At 54.4% G+C, this 22,989-nt stretch overlaps 2 protein-coding genes and 1 long non-coding RNA gene across 7 annotated transcripts in view; 2 read left to right on the forward strand and 1 right to left on the reverse strand.

The window, feature by feature from the left end:
- Positions 1-653: 653 nt before the first annotated feature.
- CBX8 (chromobox 8) lies at positions 654-3,251 on the forward strand. The gene is made up of 5 exons (XM_027974233.3): positions 654-808; positions 1,180-1,223; positions 1,409-1,474; positions 1,604-1,670; positions 2,104-3,251. The coding sequence occupies exons 1-5, from the start codon at positions 740-742 to the stop codon at positions 2,989-2,991; spliced, it is 1,134 nt and encodes a 377-aa protein (XP_027830034.1). The 5' UTR covers positions 654-739; the 3' UTR covers positions 2,992-3,251.
- A 5,781-nt stretch (positions 3,252-9,032) lies between these two features.
- Positions 9,033-18,410, reverse strand: CBX2 (chromobox 2). 5 transcript variants are annotated; one of them, XM_027974231.3, is made up of 5 exons: positions 18,257-18,410; positions 18,142-18,185; positions 17,017-17,082; positions 14,542-14,647; positions 9,033-13,378 (listed from the first exon to the last, which is right to left on the reverse strand). In XM_027974231.3, exons 1-5 carry the CDS (start codon positions 18,326-18,328, stop codon positions 12,074-12,076), a joined length of 1,593 nt encoding a protein of 530 aa, XP_027830032.1. In that variant the 5' UTR covers positions 18,329-18,410; the 3' UTR covers positions 9,033-12,073. The 5 variants fall into 5 exon arrangements, with proteins under 5 accessions (XP_027830032.1, XP_042112187.1, XP_042112188.1 ...); XM_042256253.2 differs by lacking the exon at positions 18,257-18,410 and having other exon boundaries at positions 14,542-14,744; positions 18,142-18,187; XM_042256254.2 differs by lacking the exon at positions 18,257-18,410 and having other exon boundaries at positions 15,115-17,082; positions 18,142-18,187.
- LOC114116953 (uncharacterized) overlaps positions 17,792-22,989 on the forward strand; it is a 121,123-nt gene continuing 115,925 nt past the window's right edge. The window contains exon 1 of the long non-coding RNA XR_006061277.2: positions 17,792-18,170. This is a non-coding gene — a long non-coding RNA (uncharacterized LOC114116953). The remainder of the gene's footprint in view (positions 18,171-22,989) is intronic.

The following is a 22,989-nucleotide window of genomic DNA, read 5'->3' on the forward strand; positions in this document are numbered from 1 at the left end:
GGGGAGGGGGCCGGGTGGGAACGCTGACGAGGGGCGCGTCGCCGGCACTAGGGGGTTCGGGCGCGGCCCGCGGCGCCCCAGCACCTGTGCATTGTGCATTGTGCGGCGCGGACGGCGGCGGGGGGAGGGAACGACGCGAGTCCTGGCGGTGGGGGTGGGGCGGGCTGGGGGTCGCCAAGGGGGCGGGGCCTGGCTGACACCGCCGCCAGGGTCCCAGCGAGAGCTGTGGGGGACGCTGAGCACCGGGGGGACATCTTGGCGGCGGGGGAGGGGGCCCCGGTGGGGACCGAGGGTGGACGGCCCCCCTGCCAGCCCGACAGACTGACAGCGGCCGAGCCCGCCTCCACGCTACGCCACTTCCGGCGGCGGCCCCACCCCCCCCTCGCGCTTAGTCTCCGGAGTCGCCTCGGACTCCGCCCCCTGGCGATTGGAACGCGGGTCACGTAGCAACGCGGGGGAGAAAGCGAGAGGGGCGTGGCCCGGAGTTCGCCCAATCAGAGCGCGGGAGAGCTGGCTCTGGCCGCTTGGCTTTAGCAACGTCGTTAGCAACACGTGGGGCGGGAGGAAGCGCGGGGCGAGCGGGGAGGAGGGAGCTGCGCGAGGGAGGGGGCGGGGAGGGAGCGAGCGCGCGGGAGGGGGAGGAGAACTGACGTCAGCGGGAGAGTATTATGGTCTGTCGTGCGCTGGCTGCTGCTTTTCTGCTCCTGGAAGCGGCCAAGGGGGGAAGCGCCGAGTCAACATGGAGCTTTCAGCGGTGGGGGAGCGGGTGTTCGCGGCCGAAGCCCTCCTGAAGCGGCGCATCCGGAAAGTAGGTGCCCCCGGGCCTTGGGCCGAGCCCTCCCCTCCCGGCCCGGGTTCCCTCCCCCTGCTGCAACCCAGCTTCCCTTCCCCCAGGTCCCAGCAGCGGCCGCGGCCGTGGCGGCGGCTCTGAGCCCAAGCGCTTTCCTTAGACTTGCAGCGATGCACAGATTGCATGGGTGGGGGGCGGGGTGGGGGGAATGAATGCCGGTGCATGCACTATGTGCAGCGTTTCGTGCAGGGGGTGATGCAGCGGGCGCGTGCCTTTTCGCGGTGGGATTTAGCGCATTCATTCGGTCCATGCATTTTGTGCATGTATTTCTCGTGTCCCCGTCATGCATTTTTCCTCTTGCACACACAATTTCCTTTTTGCATCTTCAGGGACGCATGGAATACCTCGTGAAATGGAAGGGCTGGTCGCAGAAGTAAGTAGGTTCTGTGCAATTCTCAACCCCAGACAGTTATTCCGGAGCTTTCTTTCTTCCTCTTTTTCCCTTTACATTGGAATACAATACAATGCAACAAGAAAAGTTACAGACATACACATGCACACCCGCGGTTCTTTCTCTGCTCCCTGGACTGACGCCCACTTCTTCCTGATTTCCTTTAGGTACAGCACATGGGAACCTGAAGAAAACATCCTGGATGCTCGCCTGCTCGCAGCCTTTGAGGAAAGGTACAGGCCATTCCAGGCTTCAGCTTCTCACTTAGAAACACGAAGGGTGGCTCCTGTCTAGCCTCAACTGGAGGCACACTTGGTTTCTTCACTCACGCACCCCTTTCTCCCCCTCCTTCCTTTCTGCAGGGAGCGAGAGATGGAGCTGTATGGCCCCAAAAAACGAGGACCCAAACCCAAAACTTTCCTGCTCAAGGTAGGGTGATAGTGTCCAGTGATGGGCAGTAGTGTTCTTGTGTCAGTTTGTGGGAAGCAGGCCATGAGGGGTTATGAACCAATGGGGTGTGCTGTTTGTAATCTAGGAGGGAGTCCCTAGACAGGCTGTCACCAAGTCACTTCACCGCTAAGGGTATCTGAGGGGAGGGGCTTAGCCAAACTAGAATTCCTTTATCCAACCCCCTCAACCATCTCAAATAGACATAATGACTGCTTCTAGACAAATCTTCTACCCCTTTGTTTCCAGACAAACTGCTACTCCTATGCTTCACCCCTACCCAAATGGAAATTCCAAGGCATCAGAGGGTGAAGCTGGGAGGCTGGGGCTGAAAGAGGGTGGGGGGGGGGGGGGAGGAGGTGGAGGCGGGGCAAGGGCCCTGCTGGGTTCTTGACACTGCCCTCTCTTCCTGAAGGCCCAGGCCAAGGCAAAGGCCAAAACATACGAGTTCCGAAGTGACTCAGCCCGAGGCATTCGGATCCCCTACCCAGGCCGCTCACCCCAAGAACTGGCCTCTACTTCCCGGTCCCGTGAGGGCCTTCGGAACATGGGTCTTTCCCCACCGGGAAGCAGCAGCAGCACCAGCAGCACCTGCCGAGTGGAGCCCCCTCGGGACCGAGAGCGAGACCGGGAACGAGAGAGGGAGAGGGAACGAGAGCGGGAGCGTGAACGGGGCACCAGCCGTGCAGATGACAAACCCAGCTCGCCAGGTGACAGCTCCAAGAAGCGAGGTCCCAAGCCCCGGAAAGAGCTCCTAGACCCCTCACAAAGGCCCTTGGGAGAACCCAGTGATGGCCTCGGAGATTACCTCAAGGGCAGGAAGCTGGACGACACTGCTTCCGGGGCAGGAAAGTTTCCAGCTGGCCACAGCGTGATCCAGCTAGCTCGAAGGCAGGACTCGGACCTGGCCCAGTGTGGTGTGGCCAGCCCTAGCCCCGCTGAGGCCACAGGCAAGCTGGCTGTGGACACTTTTCCAGCCAGGGTCATAAAGCACAGGGCTGCCTTCCTGGAGGCCAAAGGCCAGGGCACCCTGGACCCTGGTGGCCCTCGGGTCAGGCACGGCTCAGGCACCCCTGGCTCTGTGGGGGGCTTGTATCGGGACATGGGGGCGCAAGGGGGAAGGCCCTCCCTCATCGCCAGAATCCCAGTGGCCAGAATCCTGGGGGACCCAGAGGAAGAATCCTGGAGCCCCTCTCTGACCAACTTGGAGAAGGTGGTGGTCACCGACGTGACCTCAAACTTTTTGACCGTCACCATTAAGGAAAGTAACACGGACCAAGGGTTTTTTAAAGAGAAAAGATGAATATCTGGGTGGGTGATTCCAAGACCAGGGAGCAGGAGAGAGAGTGAGAGTGCAAACTTGGCATAATGCTTTTTATTTCTGGGTGGGGAGGCGGCCTTCTGGCTGGCCCTGTCCCTTCCCTACCTTCACACAACCCCTTTCCTTTCATCCCTCCCCCCTCAGTTTTGGTTGGAAAGATTATCTCTAGAGTTATATTTTCTATTAGATGTAAATATGTTATTTAAGAAAAATATCTAAATATATATATTTCAACTCTTGAAGTTGTTTTATTTAAACAAAGAGAGAGAGACTCAGTGTGGTTTAGTTGGGGAAGACAGGCTGAGTTGGGGCAGGAGGGGTCTGACAGCCACCCAGGGCAGTAGGGAGGATGAAGACCTGGGCACTTGGCCTCTGATGGTGTCTGAGGGACTCAGCCAGCCCACCTCATCCCTCCTCCTTTTTCCCACAGCCCCAGGGCAGACCCCTGGAACCAAGGCAGGACCCGGATTTTTTTCTCTCTTCCCATTGGTTGGCCAGGCCAACAAAAGATTGGCTCCCCAATCAGAAAGGGAGGAGGTGGGGTCAGTCTTTTTCCTTTTCCTATTTTTTTTTTTGTCGTTGTTGTTGTTTTAAGATTAAGAAATCTGTTGGAGGAAAAGCAAAGTATTAACTCGAGTAATTTTTTTGTGTGTGAAGTTGAAGGTAGAAAGTTGCGGGTGGGTGGGGAGCAGCAGAGTCCCCCCAGGACTACACCAGGAAAAGCACTTTACGGGAGATGTGTGTGTTGTACACGCAGATCGGATCGTAGGTATGTCATGTGGACAAAACCTCCCAGTTCCCTCGATTCCTTTCCTTACTTCACAGAAAGAAAAGAAATCCAGCGAATCTGTTTACATTCCCGAAATGCCAGGATAAATTGGGAGGATTGCATGTCGGTGCCCAGAGTTCGAGACAGTTGCTGTTTTACGAGAGAAATGTTCGGGGGTGGACTTTTCTTTTTCGCGTCTTCTAGCTTCGCCAGGAGAGACGGTGACCCCCATCTCCCAGGAAGATTGGACTAGTCCCCCTCCCTTGGGGAGGGCGGGCCGCCAGCTCCCAGGAGAACGCCCGGCCGGACAGGCCCACCCAGAGGGACCCACGGGAGTGGGGGGTGGTTGGGAGAGGGGGCTTAGCACCCAGGCCCTGGCCGCAGCTCAGCTAGGAGTGCAGTGGAGGTCTGGGCTCCGGCTCGGAGCTGGGCAAGACTGGCACCCCGGCGGCTTCGGCGCGGCCAGGGAAGGAGGGGCGAGGAGAGGTTTCCATCCAAGAGAGCGCATCAGAACTTTTCCTTTTTCCTTTTTTTTCTTCTCCCTTTCTTAAAAGCAAAAGCTATAATTTATAGGCCTTTTCGATTCGTGGAGTGTTCTCTATTTGAACTCGACATTCAAACTCCGCCAGAGGGGGAGGGAGGAGAGGGAGTTGGAGAAGAGACGGCCGGCGCGGCTGGGGAGGCCTGCGCGCGGCGGCGGGTCCCTGGACGCCCCCTCCCCGGCCGACTCGTGACCACGCTGTGTTCCAAGGACGCAGGACGCGCGCCCCTCTTTTGACTCAAAAGCACAAATCTGCCCCCCTCACATCCCGGTCCCTTCGAGGTCTGGTCCTGCGGCCTCCTCGCCCTCCCCCACCCTTAAAGGGCCAGAGGGAATCTAACTCCCCATTGCTAGTGGAGGGAGGGGCGAGGGGGCCCGGCGCTTTGGGAGGAAGCACAGACTCCCGGCGAGACAGGCGGGGAGCCGGGATTGGGGGAAACCTCGATCCTGGGGGCACTTGGCGGGGACTCCCGCCTGGTTTCTCTTCTACACTCCCGGTATTCCCACTCCCTCTTCGCAGCCTCTCCTCCAGACTTCCTTGCCTTTGAAGTGAGGGGGTAAAAAAGAGGAAGACGGAGTACTACATGATTTTTCTTTTTTAATTATCAAATTGCGCCTATAAAAAAGCCCGTGGAATGGGGATTTTTATCTGCTCACATTTGTAAAACTGGTATTTTAGACTTTGTATAAAGAAGCGCCGTTGACCAAGTGTATCTATTTAAATATCGACGCTATTTTCAGATGAAACTTCATTGAAGGGACATGTCTGTTACCGAGTGGACGGTCATTCCAGGACCCATGTCTTTACCTGGCTGCCGCCTTCCCTCCCTCCTTTCCTGCCTTCACCCTCATCTCCCTCCCTCGGGGCTGACTGCCCCTTCCCTCCGACCTTCCCCGGCCCTGGTTCTGCCCCACCGCCTATGTGTCCTGTCTTCTGTCCGTGGCCGTCCGCGTGTCTCCTTTGCTCGCTCTTGCGACGCTGACCTGGGGGTGGGTGGGCAGGGCAAGGGCCGCGGGGCTGGGCGTCTGCAACCGCGCGAGATGTGCGGGTGTTGGGTTTATTTAATTCTAAGATTTGTACAAATCTCGAATCGATCGCCGCCTCAGCTCGAGTGAAGCTTGGCACGTATCTTCTGCGGTTGTGAATGTCTGTATCCAATACCGCTTTTTACGTGTTTAAATATATACTTTGTAAATAGAGACGTGTCTCGGGTTTTATTCCTTTTTTCCGGCCCTCGAGAAGAGGGAACAGGCGCCCCGGGAGGAGAAGACCCTTCCCTCCTCGTTCATGACCCATCCCACCCGCCTCTCTCGCCCCTATCGGCCCTGGACGATTCTGTTTCCAGTAGGCCATTCCCCAGCTGGGGGGATGCCAGTCAGGCGGGGCAGAAGGGTAGGGTTGGGAGGGAGCGGTAAGTGACTCTTCTTAGCCTTCTAAAGGGGAAGGTCCTGGCTTTCCTCACCTATGGACTGCACTTCTCTGCGGTCTGGGCAGAACTCGGGGATCCCGGAAGGATGGGCGCGACCTCTGGGTTCCCATTTCTCCTGGCGGGATTCCCTCGGAGCACCCCACCCCCAGGCCTGATGTCTTGGTCCCTGACTCCCCGCGCCTCGGTGCCGCGCTGCTCTGGCTTCCCAGCCTGCTCACCAGTGCTGTCCTGGGACCCGCCCCCCAGACCCACCTAGCCTCGCCAGCGCTCCCCGAATTGCAGCTCCTCGCGCCTATTGATTGAGGAATTGAGTTCGCGGGTATTGCTAGGCAACTGGCTGCTCCGAGCCGGCGCAGAGCGCGCTGATGTGATTAGTGAACCCAGAGCTGCCGAGGCGCAGCCCCGCGCCCCCCGCCCCCGCCAACATCCCCCCAGCCTCTCAGTCCCTGGTCTGGGGGGGCAACACCCCCAACTCTGGGAGAGAAATGGTTCAGGGTAGCGCAGAGCACAGGGTGGGGTGGGGGTTCCTTAGATTTTCCTGGCGGAAGACTTTGCAGCAATGGGGTGGGGTCGTGAAGCCTGCACAGGAAAGCCGCCCTCGGGACCCCAAAGGGGCCACAGCACTGAGCGCAGTTTCACCCCCCACCTTCCGCCAAAGACCTAGCAGACGTCGCCACCAGGAGAAGCAAGCATGAATCTAAGCGCACTTGGCAGAACCAGAAGGGAGGGTTGTGGGCACGGGTAGGCTGGCGCATCTTCTACTCTTGCCCATTGAGTCGGTGACCCCGCGTCTGGCGGACCTCTCCCGCCCTCTTCCTCTAGTCTGTGGCCTGTATGTGGACTTGGGAGGGAGGAAGCGGCCAGGCACCTGGCTTTGGGGCCGTGGGTCAGCCTTCGGACGTGAGGGGCTGGGCCGGTGGGCAGAGTCAGAGGGCGGGGAGTGGAGTGCAGTGGCTTGGGGAGGATCACAGCCAGGGGCCAGACCCCAGGCCTTGGCCCCGTCTCTCCACCGAGACTCTCTCCTGCATTGGGCAGCCTAGCGGGCTCATGCTTTGGGAGACAAGGAGATGGGAGGGCACCAACTCTGCCCCCTTTCCCCAGCTGTCTGGCCACTACCAGCTTTGGCTTTGATCTGGTGCTTCTCTGGCGGGTTTCCATAACGTGAGCAGATGCTCTGGGAAAGACACCAGGTGTGGAGGCCTGGGCCTGTGGTGCTGCCTAGGGCTGAGGCATTCCTCTGCCTCCGAAGGGCAGGGCCATCTAGTGCTGCCGCAGCCAGCAGGGAGCTTGGCCCAGCACACATACTGGTTGAACTGGAATCTTTATGGCTCTTTAGAGAGAGAGCATTGGGTTGGCGGTTTTTTTTTTGGGGGGGGGTTCCCCCTTTGATGCTTAACAGTGCAGATCCTAGTCAAGGCCCTGGGCTGTGTGCAGGAGACTCAATAGTGAATAGGCCTGCCCCAGGATTGCGTGGGGCCTCATATTCTTTTCCCCTCTTCTCACCCCAGAGTCCCCCAGGGCCAGAGAGGGCCTGGAATCCAACTGGGGTTCGAGTTGGGGGCATCTCAGTGCTTGATCGGGCTCTACCTCCAGCCTTCGGAGCCTGGACAGGAGGAAAGGGGCTTGGGGCCAGGGCTTACTTCCTAAAAATTTGGAGACTTTTGGGTGTGTGTGTTTCAGAGCAATTGTGTTGCAGGTCGTGCAATTCGGTTCCCTTTGGCAGCTCGGAACCGGGGATAGGGAATGTTCCTCGCGCTTCCAAAGAGCCAGCGGGCCGATCTTCGCGTGTTGCGCGCGCCCTCTAGAGGCGATGGTCTCAACCCCGCTTACTGGCGCCCACCCACTCCCGGCCGCGATGCCTTTCTGAGTCACGAGGGGAGCAGGGAACGTCTCTCCATTCCAAAAGTACTCTAGAGTGGGCCACCGTGGGCGCCCCCTCCGCGACCTCCCTTCGGCCAGGCCCTCCAAATACAAAGGTAGGGAAGAAGGTGTCCAGCGGCCGGATCCGCCAGGCACTTTCGTGCTGGATACAGCTGCGCGGGGCTGAGCCCTAGGGAGGCCGCGGGCCGGGCCCTCGGGCCGGGTCGGGCCCCTTGGCAGCCCAGCCCATTCTTCTGGGAAGGCGGTGGATTAGGCGATCAGATCAGCAGCGCAGAAACTAACAAAGGCCAGTGCGGGTCAGGGCCCCCCGTACACGTCTGGCTGTCGCTCTGTACGAATGGGCTCGCCACCAGGAGCCTCGCGGGTTGTTACTCCTCTAGCCTGCTCTTTCGTGGCCATCCCCAATTCCTTCTGCTGCCCTCAAAAGCCAGAGGACAGGACGACTAGGGTCATCCCTGCCCACCTTCTTCGAAAGAAAACAACATCGGCCTCGGAAGGCACAACAACAACAAAGAAACATGCCAGTAGCCTTCCCCACAAGAATGATTTCAAATTCGCAGGCCTTTTCTGGAGCCGGCCAGAGCTGGGGAAGAAGCATTTTTGTAGTGCGAATCTCTTCCTGAACTAAAACACTCAGGCCTTCACCCCAGCTAGCCTTTCAACCAGTGGTGGCCAACATCCAGGCCCAACTTCTTTTTACTTCAAAGGGAGCTTCCTTCTCCCTGGAGGCTGAAGTTTATGAATAAATTCATGCTGAGGGTAATGCAAACCTTAAAAGGACCAGGGAAGGTTATATAATAAGCAAACCGTCTCTTTATTATGAGCCATGGGTTAGGAGTCACAGTAGCACCACTGATTCAAAGATTCTTGTGCTTCATGGCTACTCCCCTCAATTTTATAGCTGTGTCCTTTTAAAGTGTTACCACATGTGGTGGATTCAAGGGGTTGAGTAGCTTTCCAACACAGGATCATTTGGATACTGGGGGTGGGGTGTGCATATGCACATGTGGAAATTTTGGTTTGTTTTAAAGTACTAGTTTCTGGGAGATGTCTCAAAGTGAGCTTGACTTGTGACATACTACAGCATCCCAGGCCTGTATCCACTAGATGCCAGTAGCAGTAACACTCACTCCTGCCCCCAGTTGTGACAACCACACTCATCCCGACATTGCCAAGTGTCCCCTTCAGTGTCCAACTGCCTTCTCTGGGAAATGCTGGTGTAGGGACTCATAATCAAACCCACCCCTTTGCTTAGAAAAGTTTTTTTGTCCTCATTAAAGTGGCTGAAACTTTTGCAAAGCCTTTTTTTTCACCCCAAGATTCAAGTTGAGAGAAGTATTTTGCCTCAAGAAAGGTAAAGTGAAGAGACGTCTGGGTATCACTCATGACACACACCAAGCCAAAAAGTTAAGAATTTATTGATATACCAAGAGTTAACAAAAAGTTAAGACAAAAACCCTCTGACACCATCTGCTAATGACTCTCCCCTACAAAATAAATTAACATCCATCTAAAAAGATCAGCAACCTATTGCTAGTGTTAGTTTTCAAAAAAAAAAAAAAAAAAACAACTAGAAAATCCACAGAATCTTTAGATGCATGTGAGCAGAGATCTGGTCCTCTAGGCACTATCTTTCTCTCCTCCCACCCTTCCCCCCTCAAACTTTTGAGTTTCCTGGGGGAAGTTTTTCAACTAGTTGGTCCCGACTGAATATGGGGGCTGGGCTGCTGTGCTGTTTCAACAAAGATCTTAAGTTTCCCAAGGCAATAACATATCCACTTTTGTTCTTTTGAAAAAGCAAACAAACACCCATAGTTTAAAGTAATTAGAAGTGGCATACATGAATGATTGTTTTTTTTTTAAATTAAAAAACACAAATCAAGCCAGTGATTGGCAATGGTCCAAAACTCTGGCCTCCCCCAAAGTTCTCTCCTAATGAAACCTCTAGGCCTAGAGCCCTCTTAGTCAGGTCAGAATTTTTGAGTGTAACCCCAAACAAGGAACACTCTTTTTGGTATGAAAAAAATATATATAAAAATATGCCAAATCCCCTATAGAAGACAAGACTGGCCACTCTTCCTATCCAATACGAAAGCAAACTGTCAAAACAGGATTAAAACATCACTCAATATACATTGTGATGCAGTTCAGCATCCCTGCAGGATAAAGAAACCAGTTAGATGTGTGACCAATGCCTAGCCACACACTCACACACACACTCACACACACAGCAGCAAATGAAAAAGTACTGCTTTTATTTATCGGTAAACATGACAACCAACTCTGAGCATATCTAACTCTTCAGCGAAGGCTGTCAAGCCTGCACGTGTGTATACACACACTCAGAGACATGAACCACTTGGGCTCACAAGCACCAAGAAAAAACATGCAACACAGCAAGAAGGCAAAGTGGCTGGGAGTAGATGTTTCCAGATTCAAACTTTGGGATTGAAGTAGCTGGTAAACAGAAAGGCACCCAGTCGGGGTTTGAAGACCTGGCGGCTGGAGCTGTATGGTTAGTCCAGAACAGGGGTGCACTGAGTGTGATGGGGAGAGCTGCTGCTGGCCTGGCTCTGCAGCCTCTAAGGCAGCACAACTTGACGGTTATGAGCTCCTCTGATGGAGAGGCAGCCCAAGTCCCTTTAGCCATACCCAGGGGCATCTGGGGACAGGAGTGAGGCCGGTGCCAGGGGCCCAGTGTGCTGGCGCCCCTTTCTTCCAGATGGGGCAGTGCACTGGCATCTCTCCATCTCCTGCTGGGGTAATGGAGAGGGCATTCTTCTCCTTTATGGTCCACTTTCCAGTTTTAGCCTGGCTGTCTGGGACCCCCAGCCCTTGGGTCTGCCCAAGTGGGCACCATTCCAATTGCAGATAGCATGGCTACCACATACGAGTCGGAAACTTCATCTGGACACCCCTCAACCAGGTCTTGGATGTGGATCCGTCCCCAAAGGCACACTGTTGAAATTGATTTGGCTACACAAAAGCCGTATCTTCCTATTTGGCGTGGAGGGTGAGGGACTGGGGGAGCTGGAGTTCTGGGAGGCCTATCCTCAGACACCAGAGCCCACTGTGTCCCCTGCCCTCAGGGCTATGGGAACAACAGAAGACTCTACACCTGCTAGCTGATGTTAACCGGTAATTGAAGCAGAAATAAAGTTCCCTGCATTCCGACTTCTCTTTTTGGCATAAAAGACCAGTGATTCCACTCACTGATGCACCTCTCTGCCCCAAGTCAGTAACAGCAATTCTGTTGTTGGCTGGAATTGCCAAGACTGCTTCTGGACTCAGCCATCTCGGGGGAGGCAGTCGGGCTGGCAGCTCCAGCCTTTCTGGAGACCCTCTGCCAGGTGGACCACTCAGATTTGTCCCACTTCCCAAATGGTACAGAGATACAGCTTCTCAGCTGGGAAAGAGAACATGGAACCCCCAGGGGTGTGGGGGTTGGGGGGGATTGTCAGGGGAGGTAGGTGGGAAGTGCAGGAAGCCAGCGGAGCAGGGAAGCCTACTTCCAGCAACTGCCCACATGGCCCAGTTTGCTGGGGCCACGATTAGGACTAAGGCAGTCCTTGCACTGGGTGGCAGAAAGACACCCTTCTTCTGTCCCCCAAGCTTGGGAGGTTCGGGCGGCACAGCTCTGGGACCAGCCCCCTCCCTGCCTGTGTTGGACTCTAGGTCAACATATGGGGGCTATAGCTGTTAATCTGAGTCAGGGTGAGACGACACCCACACCTACCTCTCTAGGGTTCCTGATCCCAACTGCCGTGCCTGATGGCTAATTAGTTAAGGCCACAAGCCCTCAGCTGTCTGAGGTGAGAGCAGAGACAGGGAGGTGAACAGTGTCCTTACCTGTGCTGGCTCAGGCGTTGTTCTGAGTGGGAGGTTCTGACCAGCATGCTCCCTTGCCCGCTCCTCCCACACCCTGAGCAGAGTCCTCCCAGGAGTGGCACCCCCGAGGCCTTAACTCCCCCCAGCCTTAAGCAACCCTCTCTTCCAGCCACTGGTGAGAACAGCCAAGCTGGACCTGGAGAAGAACCTTCCTCTTAATACCCGTGCCCAGGGGAGACGGGGAGGCAAGCTGACCACCGCTGTCATCACAGACCACAAAGGCAGTTCAAATAGCGAACGTGGTCGGGCTTAAGAAACACAGGATGCGCTTGGGAACATTTCACTGAGCCTCAGGCGGCCACCGAGACTTCCTGAGGCAAATGGGGAGCAATGCAAAGGCCCAGAGGTAGGAACAAGGGTAAAGGCCAGGCAGCAAGGCATCATGGTGCCTCCCCTGCTAAAGTCACAGGGAAGGCTGGGCCCAGGGGAGTTCCCACCCAAGCCTGCCCCTGAAGGAGGCCACCGGCCCCTGGAGAGGATCTGGGATGCAAGCCACGTATCAAAGCAAAGCCAGAGGCCAGAGGAGGGCAGGGGAGCCAGGGCAGCCGGGCAGCGTCAGTAATGTCTCAGGTTGAAGAAGCCCACACTGGTGGGAGACTCCTTCACCGTAACGGTGATGAGGTTGGCGGTGACGTCGGTGACGAAGACGTGCTCGATGAGGCTGCGGGTGGGTTTCCAGTCCTGGCTAGTCTGGACGGACACGGAGAGGTTCTGCCCGGCGCTGGGGAGGGAGGCTGAGTCAGGGTCCGAGTCGGAGCTGCTGTTCTCCTCACCGGTACTCATCTCAGAGAGCGCGGCTGTCTTCCGCGCATCTCCTGATGTCGGGTGGCCCTCCTGCCCGGGGGCTGTGCTCCCCTTCCCACAGTCCCTCTTGCCTGCAGGGGTGGGCATGGCGGCCGCCCTGGAGACCAGCTTCTCACCCTTGCTGACATCGGTGGGCAGGCCGGTCCCACTTCCTGCAGTGGGGCCGCCCCCGGCACCCTTCCCAGTGGCTGGGTTGGTGGCAGGAACGCCCTTGGTGGCTGGGGTGTGGCGGGCGACCATGCCCCCTGCTGGTGTGCCATTCTTGACACTCTGTAAGTCCAAGACCTGAAGGCTTAGCTCCTGGGGGGGTGCAGGCTGGGGGCCCAGGCACCCAGCAAGGACCTTGTTGCCACTGTGGACGTGCGGGGGCCCTCCTGTGCTCCCCGTTTTCTGCTCCACAGCTCCACTCGGGGCCTTTGGGACTTTGCTTCCTGGGGGGCTTATCCCCAGCTCCCCCTTCTGCGTCCTCATCTTGAGGTCCAGCCCGAGGCTACACTTGCCGGTCGCTGGGGCCCTGAGGGCCAGTCTGCTGGCAGCCTGGGCCTGGCTCTGGCTCATCCGGTTCATGTAGTGCACGATGGAGCTCTGCCAGCTGATGCCCCCACGGCTGGGGCTGCCGGCCATGCCCTTCATCAGGCTGGCCAAATTCTCCGGGGTGGCCATGGCACTGGGGCCACTGCAAGCCTCCTTGGCATGGGCCTTCAGGGCCGCCAGGCCGGCCACGGGGGCGCTGAGTGGAGGGGGCAGCTTGCCTGTGGGTGCCCCCAGGTCCTTCCGGGCTGTCTTTAGCACCTTGGCCAGGCTCACGGGCCTCCGGGCTGCCTTCTGCTCCGGGGGCAGGGGCTTGCGGCCCCGCTTCTTCCGGATGGGGTCCTTCAGTTCAGGCTTGGCTACCAGGATCTGGGCCTTCTTTTGAGGCACTGGGTGAGTCTCGCGGCCCCGTGGGCCCCTCTTGGCATCTAGGTCGCTGTCCTCCTCCTCCTCTGAGGAGGAAGAGGAGGATGTGGAGGAAGAGGAAGAGCTGCTGGATTTGGATTTGGAAGGGACATCAGACTCCTGCAACAACAAAGGATGAGGTGTCACTTCTAAAGCCTGGTGTCCAGGGGCATTCATTGGACACCTTGGAGCCAGCCCCTCCTGCAGCTTCCAGACCAGAGAAGCGGCCAGGAGGGAGCGATCTCACAGTCTAGTTCTGATGTCTTAAGCAGTGCAGTTAGAAATGAAAGAGAACAAAGAAAAACAGGTGGCTCACAAAGAGAAGCCTGAATGATGGACAGAAACATTCGCAGGCTGACACTGGGCCCTGGGCTTCCAGGGGCCTGTGAGAAGCTCCCAGCCCTTGGCAGACACCTGGCATAGGGAAATTCAGAACAGCACGATTCATGTGTCTCAGAGGAGCAGGGTGGAGTGAAGCAGTGTGTGCAAAGGCTCTGCGACCAGGACATCTTGCTTCAATCTCTCCATTTCCAAAGATGATCCCTTCAGACCCTTCCAGCACATAGGAAAACAAACCACTGCCCTCTACATCCTCTGGGTGTCATCCCAAACACTAATTTGGAACACCTTCCTGGTTCTCAGGTCCCTGTGTAAAGGGGTGCTTTAGGGAGACTGAGTCAACACCTGCTCTTGGCCACAAAGCTCTTCTGCCCCAAACTGGGGATGATGGAATCAAGCCCAGGGAGTCTGGGGTCTCCTTGCCTGGCCGGCTCCCCACCTTGGTGCCGCTTCTCAAGCCAATGTGTGTGTTCAGGCCTGGAGGCCAGTGCCTTCAAGAGAGAAATCAAAGACACATCTGATCTTGCAGCTGTGCCATGGAGCCCAGGCATGTGTGCCTACTTGGCACACCTATGAGTACCTACTGTATACACGTGTCCTGTTTTTTGTTCCTTGTAAGCCACTGGAGGTGAGAAGGTAGCACAGAGTGGACCTCACCAGAGTAGGGAACCAGCTGGGGTAGGGGTGGTGCTCAGCCACCCCAGAGGGACAGGGCAGGAGGTGGAGAACTGAGGTTCACTGTTGCCCCCTGCTGGCAGAGCCTCAGAGTGGCAGTCCAGGGGGAAGCAGAGCCAAGTCTTCTGAGCAAGCGAAAGACTTGCGTGGAGATGCCAGCTGGCCTCCTTCCCCAAAGCCCGCAGCCCTCCTGCCACCACTTCTCACTGGGCCGGCAGAGAGCCAGCACCTGGGGGTAAGCTGCCAAATCCAGGGCAGTAGCCACCCACCTTGAGCTTGGAGTGTCGGCTGCAGGAGGACATCACGGTGTGCTTCCTCGGCCTGCCCCTGGGCCGCTTGCCTCTCTTCCGGTTCTGCACCTCCTTCTCGTGTTCCCTGAAGACAATCAGCAATCAGAGTCACAGACTTTTCCTTCGGCTATCCTGGAACCCTATGGTTTCAAATCCCCCCAGGTAGCTTATCACCAGTTTCCCTGCAAAAACATACCCTGTTAATGAACACATCCAAGGCAGAGGTGCAGATCCAGTTCATTTACATTTCAGTAATGACAAGTCAAGAAATTCAAGCAAAGCTGGGAAAAGAATTATTCCCAGTTTTTTCTGACTCCTCTTAAAACAACTTTGTGCACATCTGCAGGGAGATGGTACAGCAGAAATTCTACACCACCACTAGAAGGAGCTTTCACGGTCACGCGGTCCAACTTTCTCAGTCCAAACAAGAGAGTCCAGGGCCAGGGAAGAGAGGACCACTGCCCTCCACTCTCCACCTCTCTACCTCCTGCATAAAATCTCAGTCATGGGAGCACTGGGGTAACCAAGGGGTCATCTTCCCCACAGTCTTACCCAGAGCCAGTGCTCCCAGCATATATTTCTTTCCCTGTTTCCTTTTTCTGGTTCTTTCTGTTCCTAGACTCTGCTCTGATGGAAGTACTGGCGGCATCTGACTGCGTGGTGGCTGGAACTCAAGGCAGGACAGTGTTAACTAGCTCCATGACTCGGGGTCAGAGGCCAAAAGAGCAGCCCCCACCCACCACCCCAAAGCGTGTATTCCAGGCTACCCCAGGGGAAGAGGCTCTATCTGTAGTTTCCTGGTAATTAAAATGGGCAAACACCATCTCATCGGCGCCTATAAGGAGATCTCTTAGAGCAGCCCCAGCCTGTCTCCTAAAAGGACAGGAGCACTCATGGGTCTCCGCTGACACATTAACCTGTACCCTTGGGCCCAGAATCTGGACTTCCCCTGACAGTCAAAGACCACATCCCCACACCAAACAAATAACCACCAGTTCTTAGATCCCAGGGGAATCTCTGGGGGTGAAGAGAACAAGGCAGAGCACCTACCTCCCAGTTTTACCTCCCCTGTGATGTCAACCAGAGCACCCCACGGTTCTTTCAAACTCTTGCATCTATCTCTATGACATCTGCTCACCTCAGTTCCTGCCTGTGTGTAAAAGTGAACTGAAGGACACACACTCTCTGGACAATCAGGACTCTTACAGGAAAAGGTACCAGCTCCCACCCCTTGGGACCTACAGCACTTGAGTTATTAATTAAATAGCAGGCAGCAAGCCTGCTGGTAAGTTTTCCAAAGGTATCGAGGCAAGCATATGCTCACTGTCTTCAATCTCAACCCAGACAGAAATCTCTTGCTTTTCCCCTCATTGCCAAGGCCCGTCTGAGAAGACCCAAAACATCTTGCTCGAGCAAAAAACATGGTGGACATAGGTTGAACCAACAGAGAACAGCTGGCTGGATTGACCCCATCTGAGAAAGCTTTTGGGCACTTAATTTATCAACCTCTACCAACAGGGCAAGGGGTTTCCCTGGTGGCTCAGTGGTAAAGAATCTGTCTGCTAATGCAGGAGATTTGGATTCACTTCCTGGGTCAGAAAGATCCCCTGGAGAAGGAAATGGCAACTTGCTCCAGTATTCTTGCCTAGGAAATCCCATCGACAGAGAAGCCTGGTGGACTATAGTCCATGGTGTCGCAAAAGAGTCAGACACGACTTAGTGACTAAACAGCAACAACCAATAGGGCAATTCCCACACCTTACCCGCACCAGCCTGCTCTGGAATTCCCTGGAACCTTATGCCATCACAAGCCACTCACCACACTTTCCCCTGTATCTCAAACAGGCTTCTCTTAACCCAAGTCTCCTACCTAAAAATAGATATGACATCTTGAATTACAGAAGCAAATTCAGCCCCTGAGACTGGTGAGGGGGCCCCCATGGTGCTCACTTGGGACCAGCTGTTTTGCAGCACAGAAAAAAAATAAATGTGCTGCTCTTGGTCCAGACACACCATGGTAGGCATAACTTTCTGCTGTGTGTTCCTGTTCCCTCTGTGAGCCTTCTTTTGCTCAATCCACGCATGAGGATTGGGAGGCCAGGTCTGCATATTTTAGGGCAAACCTGCCATCCTGGTTTTTATTAGTGTTGTTTGCAAACTAGTCAACAGCAAAGGCCAAGAAGAGAAGCCAGAACTTTTCACAAAGGATGTCCAAGAAGGTTCATTTTGGCAAGTCTGTCACAAAGACCAAAAGTAACACTTACTCAGGGATTCCCAAGATCTGGACACAGTGCTGGCCCTCCGGGGGAAGGGAGAAGACGACTCACCTTGGACTTCAAACTACAGCTCAAGCCCAGGAACTCTGGAGGGCCAGCACTGCCCTGAACGACCATGTGACAGGCCAGGGTCCCCCCAACTGGCTTCCCCCTCCCACAGGTTGATTAACTTTCTCACTTCTTCTGGAAGGCCAAGAGCAGCCTCGGGTCCAGGATATTTTCCTCTGGCTCCCAGCTGTTGTGTCTGGAAAAGCAAAGAACAGGACATCTTAAAGTTCTAGGCAGTGACCAACCACTTCCGAAACCAGCCCAAGCGGGGTTGCCCCACTGTTCCCTGATGCCTGCTGGCAGCCAGGCAGAGGTATGGGGATTGTTCCCCAAGGTCTCACCCATGTCCAGGATGAACTCCTGGGACACTGAGTTCTGAAGCCAACACCATGTCCTCAAACTCAAAGGGAAACCATTGGCTCCACCCCCTATTAACACCCGGCCTCAGGAGGACTCAACAGCCTCCCACAGGAAGAAAACAAATCCCAATAAAATGGAAAGTTGCAGAAAGGGAAGACCCCAAACCCTGGCCCGGAGCCAGGGAGGGAAGGGAAGGCTCCCTACAGGATGCTGAGAGGGGGACGCTTAGGGGCACAGAAACGCTGCCCAAAGATTAAGAACAATGTTCCTGGCATCCAGGCCAACGCCGGCCGGGGAACCCGGAGGGGAAAGCAAAGAAAGAAAAGTGGGGTCCGGGAAGAATGGGGAACTGGGTCTGCGCGAATCGCCTGTAAATAGAGCCCCTTCCGGGATGCCAAGTTCTCTCCCTTCCATTAAGAGGGGAAAGAGAGAGAGAAAAAAAAAAAAGAGCCCTACATCCATGAATAGAAAGCTCAGGTTACAGCCGGGGAAAATACGGACTAGAGGAGGGGGGCTGGAGTCTCGCGGGGACGGCTGAGGCGGGCGGGGGCGTATGCAACAAATGGGCGCGGGAGGAACGCGCGGCGCCGGAGGGGCGCGGGCCAGGCGTGGGGAGAGGCGGCCCGGGAGACCGGAGCGGAGCTGGTAGGGCCGGAGGGGCTTCCGGGGAGGCCGCCCAGCCCCGCGCCCCGCGGGCTTGTAAACAAAGGGCACCCCGCGCACGCTGGGCGTCCCCTAACCGCCAAACTCGAGGAGCCCACGGAGCCCCCCGCAAACTTCCCGCCGGGCGCACGGACGCCCCCCGACGGCGCGGGCGAGGAACCCACGCCTCTCTCCCACCACACACCGAGGTGGCGCGGGCGGGAAGACGGGCACCGCATTGTTGGGGACTCACTTGGAGGACCAGCCGCGCCACTTGACCAGGTACTCCAGCTTGCCCTGCAGGGAGAGAAGAGGCGCGTGAGCCGGGGTGGGCGGGCACGGGCGGGCGCGGGCCGGGCCGCACGCACCTTGCGGAGCCGCTTGCTCAAGATGCACTCGGCGGCGAAGACCTGCTCGCCCACGCTGCTCAGCTCCTCCATGCTGCCGCGCGCCCCGCCCCGACCGCGGCGCCTGCCGCTCCCCGCACAGCCACAGCCGCCGCGCGCCCTGCCGGCCGCACACAAAGCACCGCCCCCGCCCCGCGCAGGCCCGCCCCGCGCACGCGCACCGCCGCCGCACCCCGCGCGCCCCAGCCCGCCACCCGCCCCCGCGGGCCGCCCTGTTCCGGAGCGGGCCAATGAGCGCGTGGGGGCGGTGCCAGGAGGCGGGGAGCGCATTGTTCACGGCGGGCTCGGCTTCGCGCCCGGGGCGGGGGTCCCGCGCGCGCTTGGTCTGGCTGGGCTGGGGGCACGGGTGGCGCGTGGGGGTCCACGGAGCTGGGGCAGGTCCCTAGCGAGGAAGAAGGAAGCGCCTCCCTTTTTCTGACCGGGCGATCACCGGCCAAGTCCCGCTTGGTCTGCGGAGCTCGCCCGGCCTCCGCCGAACTTCGTTTTCCGGGCAAAAAGCCATTGTTCTGGCCCGAATGGGGGGAAGTTGGGATGCGGCGAAGGCGGCTGCTTCCTGCCCCTGCCCCCGAGGGGCGCTGCTTGGAGCGCGGAGGGCCCAGGTGCCCTCCGCATTTTTGAACTTGGTCTCGAGCGGTCGGACTATTTTGCGCGGGAGCGAAACGGGCTGGAAGGGGGTGGGGAAGGAATGGAAGACAAAATGCGAGGGGAAGAGGTGAGCAGCAAAAACGGAGCAGCCCAACTTTCCCCCTCAAAGGCAGAGAGGAAAATGAATCAGCTGAAAACGAACGGCTCTTCCTTCTTACTTTGTTAAGAGTGGCACCCAATCCCCAAGTTTTAAGGCGCACGTAGCGGGAAAGCAACTGCACCTTTTAAATATTTTGTTTCATAATTTTAAGAAAATGAACGTGGCGGGGAAGGGATCGAAATTTGAGGAGATGGTTCTAACCTAGGACTAAGTCATTAATGGGTCCGCTAGGATTTGGCAGTGGATATCTGTTGGATCAGTTGCATGCGGCAGAGAAGACTGGACCGCGTTTAGAGTTAGGGGTGCCCGGGAGTCCTGTAGGGCCATCTTCGGCAATGACCCTTTTATGCTGTTGAGAACAGTGTTCCATGAGTAACTTTCCTCTTAAATCATTTAGCTGTTGAATCAGAGCAAGTCGAGTAATAAAGGTAGCGTTATTAAAGTTAATATAGTAATACGTTAGTGCTAACTTCTTTCACATCAGTACAATTTAACACAAAATTCATTTTCTGGTTTTGCTTTTCCCTTGGGCGCAGCTGCAAAGTACTCTGTGTTGAGCAAATCGAAAAGCCGTTTCTTGTTGCAGTAGACTGTCAGTGTAATTTTAATCATTAAAACCATATTTATAAAAGATTCTGCAGGAAAATTGTTGCTGTTTTAACGGGAAAGGCCTACTATAGAAAATTTGGAACTGCAGGAGCCCATCTTTCAGTTTTTGGCATGTTCTTCAGTTTATTTGGTTAAATAGGTTACAGTCCTTTGATAATCCCGTAGGGAACTTGGGTAATATTTGCAAACTCCGATATTGTTTGTAAAGGAGGTGGGGAAGAAGAAGATTGCTTGGAGGGGGATTTGATTGCTTACTTTGGAGTAGCTGCAGCCTGGAATCCCTCTTTCAGGGTAAAACCTGCACTCCTAGGATAAAGAGAGCTGTGTACAATTTCTAGTTCTTTTTGTATCCTCATCTTCTGGAGCCAGGCAGTAAATTGTGGGGCTGATACCAAAGGTGTATTTATTGTAATCCAACAAATAGCTGGATCAGTTTCAACTCAATTTCTTTGCAGAATTCATCTTGGGTGTGAGGTTTTTGCCCTGGAAGTTTCCACTTTCCTCTTGATGATAAATGGTATCCTGGGATACTTGCTTTTTTTTTTTTTTAAGAAAAGAGAATTCTTTCTTCCTCTGAGAAATAAATTTGTCTAGAATTTGATGCCAACTCACTGGGGAAAAAGAAAAAATCGATTTCCTGGAAGATTTAATGCATATATCGTCTATCCAACTGGGGCCACCCAGTTTGGGTCAAATAATGTTTAGGTGATTTATTGGGAGAAACAAATATGACAGATTTGACTAGAATTAAATTCTCAGATAAATAGGGTGAGATATGATCCAAAATTTGTGAAGTGTTCCTTAAAAACAAAACTGGAAGTTGGCAGAATCAAGGAATGATTCCAGCTAATCCAGTTGTGTCAAAACATGGATTTGTGCTAAAGCTGATTCTGTCTTGACTGTCACATTTAAGAATTATTAAGACAAATTAGAGCTAATTATTTTCTTGTTCATTCAACAAATGGTTCCCCAGCATTTGCTGTCATCTAGACATGACTGGATATAGTATAGAGTCTGTAACAGTGCTGTCTAGTAGAACTTTCAGAGAGGATGGAAATGTTGGAAATGCCTTATGTTCGTGCGCTTCAATGTGTTAGTCACCAGCCATCTGTGGCTAGTGAATATCTGAAATGTACTGCTAAGGAATTATGTTTTAATTTTTTTTTTTTTTTAAATGCCGCACCTCATGGCATGTGGGATCTTAGTTCCATGAACAGGGCTTGAACCCGAGCCCACTACATTGAAAGTGTGGTGTCTTAACTGCTGAACTGCCAGGGAAGTCCCTTTATTTTATTTTTAATAAATTAAATTTAAATAGCCATGCATAAGCTAGTGGTTAGGGCTTCCCTGGTGGCTTAGATGGTAAAGAATCTGCCTGCAATTCGGGAGACCTGGGTTCGATTCCTGGGTTGGGAAGATCCTCTGGAGGAGGGCATGGCAACCCACTCTAGTAGTATTCTTGCCTGGAGAATCCCCATGGACAGAGGGGTTGCAAAGAGTTGGACATGACTGAGTGACTAAGCACAACACAGAACAGTTAGTGGTTCAGTATTGGGCAGTATACATCCTTAGGAATGCAAGGACTATAAACATATTTTCTAAGAAAGTAATGTACTTACTTAATCTTGGCACATGAATAACTTATTACATTCCCATTTATGCTTTACTGTCTAAGAATGTTTGAAACACAAAAAAGATTTAACAGTACAGACATATAGGTAAACATACATACTCCATTTAATGCCATTTTTTTTAATGCAAGTGACAGTGGCAATGACAAATATGAACTAATTAATGTCAGAAATACCACTAAGAAAAGTTTTATATTTTCATGCTGCCCTTATGGATCTGCAAGCAAAGATACTGAGGCACGAAGTGAATGACGGACGTGACAATATTATTCTCAAGTTGATGGAAAAGTCAGGAATTGAGGTGAAGCAAGTACCCTTGATCTGTCAGCTTTGGCAGTTAAAACTAAATAACACTGGCAAAGTCTTACAAAGGAATTCCCAGGTGGCTTAGTCAGTAAAGCATCTGCCTGCAATGCAGGAGACCTAGGTTCAATTCCGGGGTCAGGAAGATCCCCTGGAGAAGGAAATGTCAACCCACTCCAGTATTCTTGCCTGGGAAATCTCATGGACATGGGAGCCTGGCGGGCTACAGTTCATGGGATTGCCAGAGTAGGATGCAACTTGGTGACTAAACCATCAACCGTCTCTGGTAAAGAATCTGCCTGCCAGTGCAGGAGACACAAGAGACGCAGGTTCAATCCCTGGGTTGGGACTGAAGGAAGGAAGTGGCAACCCACTTATTCTTGCCTGAGAAATCCCACAGACAGAGGACCCTGGCGGGCTACAGTCTAAGGGGTTGCAAAAGAGTCAGACACTCTTGTTGGCTGAACAAGATCAATGTCTTACAAAACAGTCTTGAAATACTGTCTCGTTACTGTAATCAGAGTTGACTGAAAGGAGTAACACCATCCATACCAGATACACGCTCAATGGTCTGCATGGGAGAAACTCAGGATATATATAATACATTGCACGACCTTGAATTGTCCCCCAACCAGGTCCCCTCACATTTGCAAGACGGAAGTAACTTACAGGCGAGCCGTGTTATGTGATGCTGACTCTGTATATGCAGTGGATAAATATTATACGTACGTGACACACAGTGTTTATGTATCAGAACTCAAGTTAAAATAAGCACAGTTAGGGCCCTTGCAGAAGTTCTCAAGCTTTCAGTTTGCCTAAGAATCCCCTGGGCAAACAATGCAAATATTGACCTTTGGGCCCCACCCCCAGAGATCCTGACCCTGGAGACCCCAGAGGCCTACTACAGCTCACAGTGCTTAGAACACTTCTTACAAAGGGCAGCCTGTCCCAGCCCAGATTTTACAGGAGAAGGAATCCTAAATTGCTTCAGGTCAGGCGGCCATGAAGCCCATTCCTGCCATTTCCTACACACGCCTGGTTGGGGTGGGCAGGCCACGTCTGGAAGTGGTGAGGCAGCCAGGCACGTAGTAGGCCCTCCAGGGCTGAAGCTTTTCAAGCACCTGGGACCCGCCCCAGGCCGCCTAATCTATTCCATGGCCCCTAAACAGGAGCACAGACTGGACTCACCTGGATCCTGGGGCCTGGGGAGGTTAAGGAACACTGTTGTAGGAGGGAGGAAACAGCAATTAACCAACTCCTTTATGATTGTGCTTTGGAGACCAGACTGCAACCCTCTGTGAGAGACCTCCGTTGTATGTGGATTTTGTTTTTAAAGAGTGTGATTTATTAATTCTGCAATCATATAAGTGCATGATTCTAATTTCTAACAACTAGTGCAGTGAGAA

Source organism: Ovis aries, chromosome 11 (assembly GCF_016772045.2).
Source record: "Ovis aries strain OAR_USU_Benz2616 breed Rambouillet chromosome 11, ARS-UI_Ramb_v3.0, whole genome shotgun sequence".
NCBI lineage: Eukaryota > Metazoa > Chordata > Mammalia > Artiodactyla > Bovidae > Ovis > Ovis aries.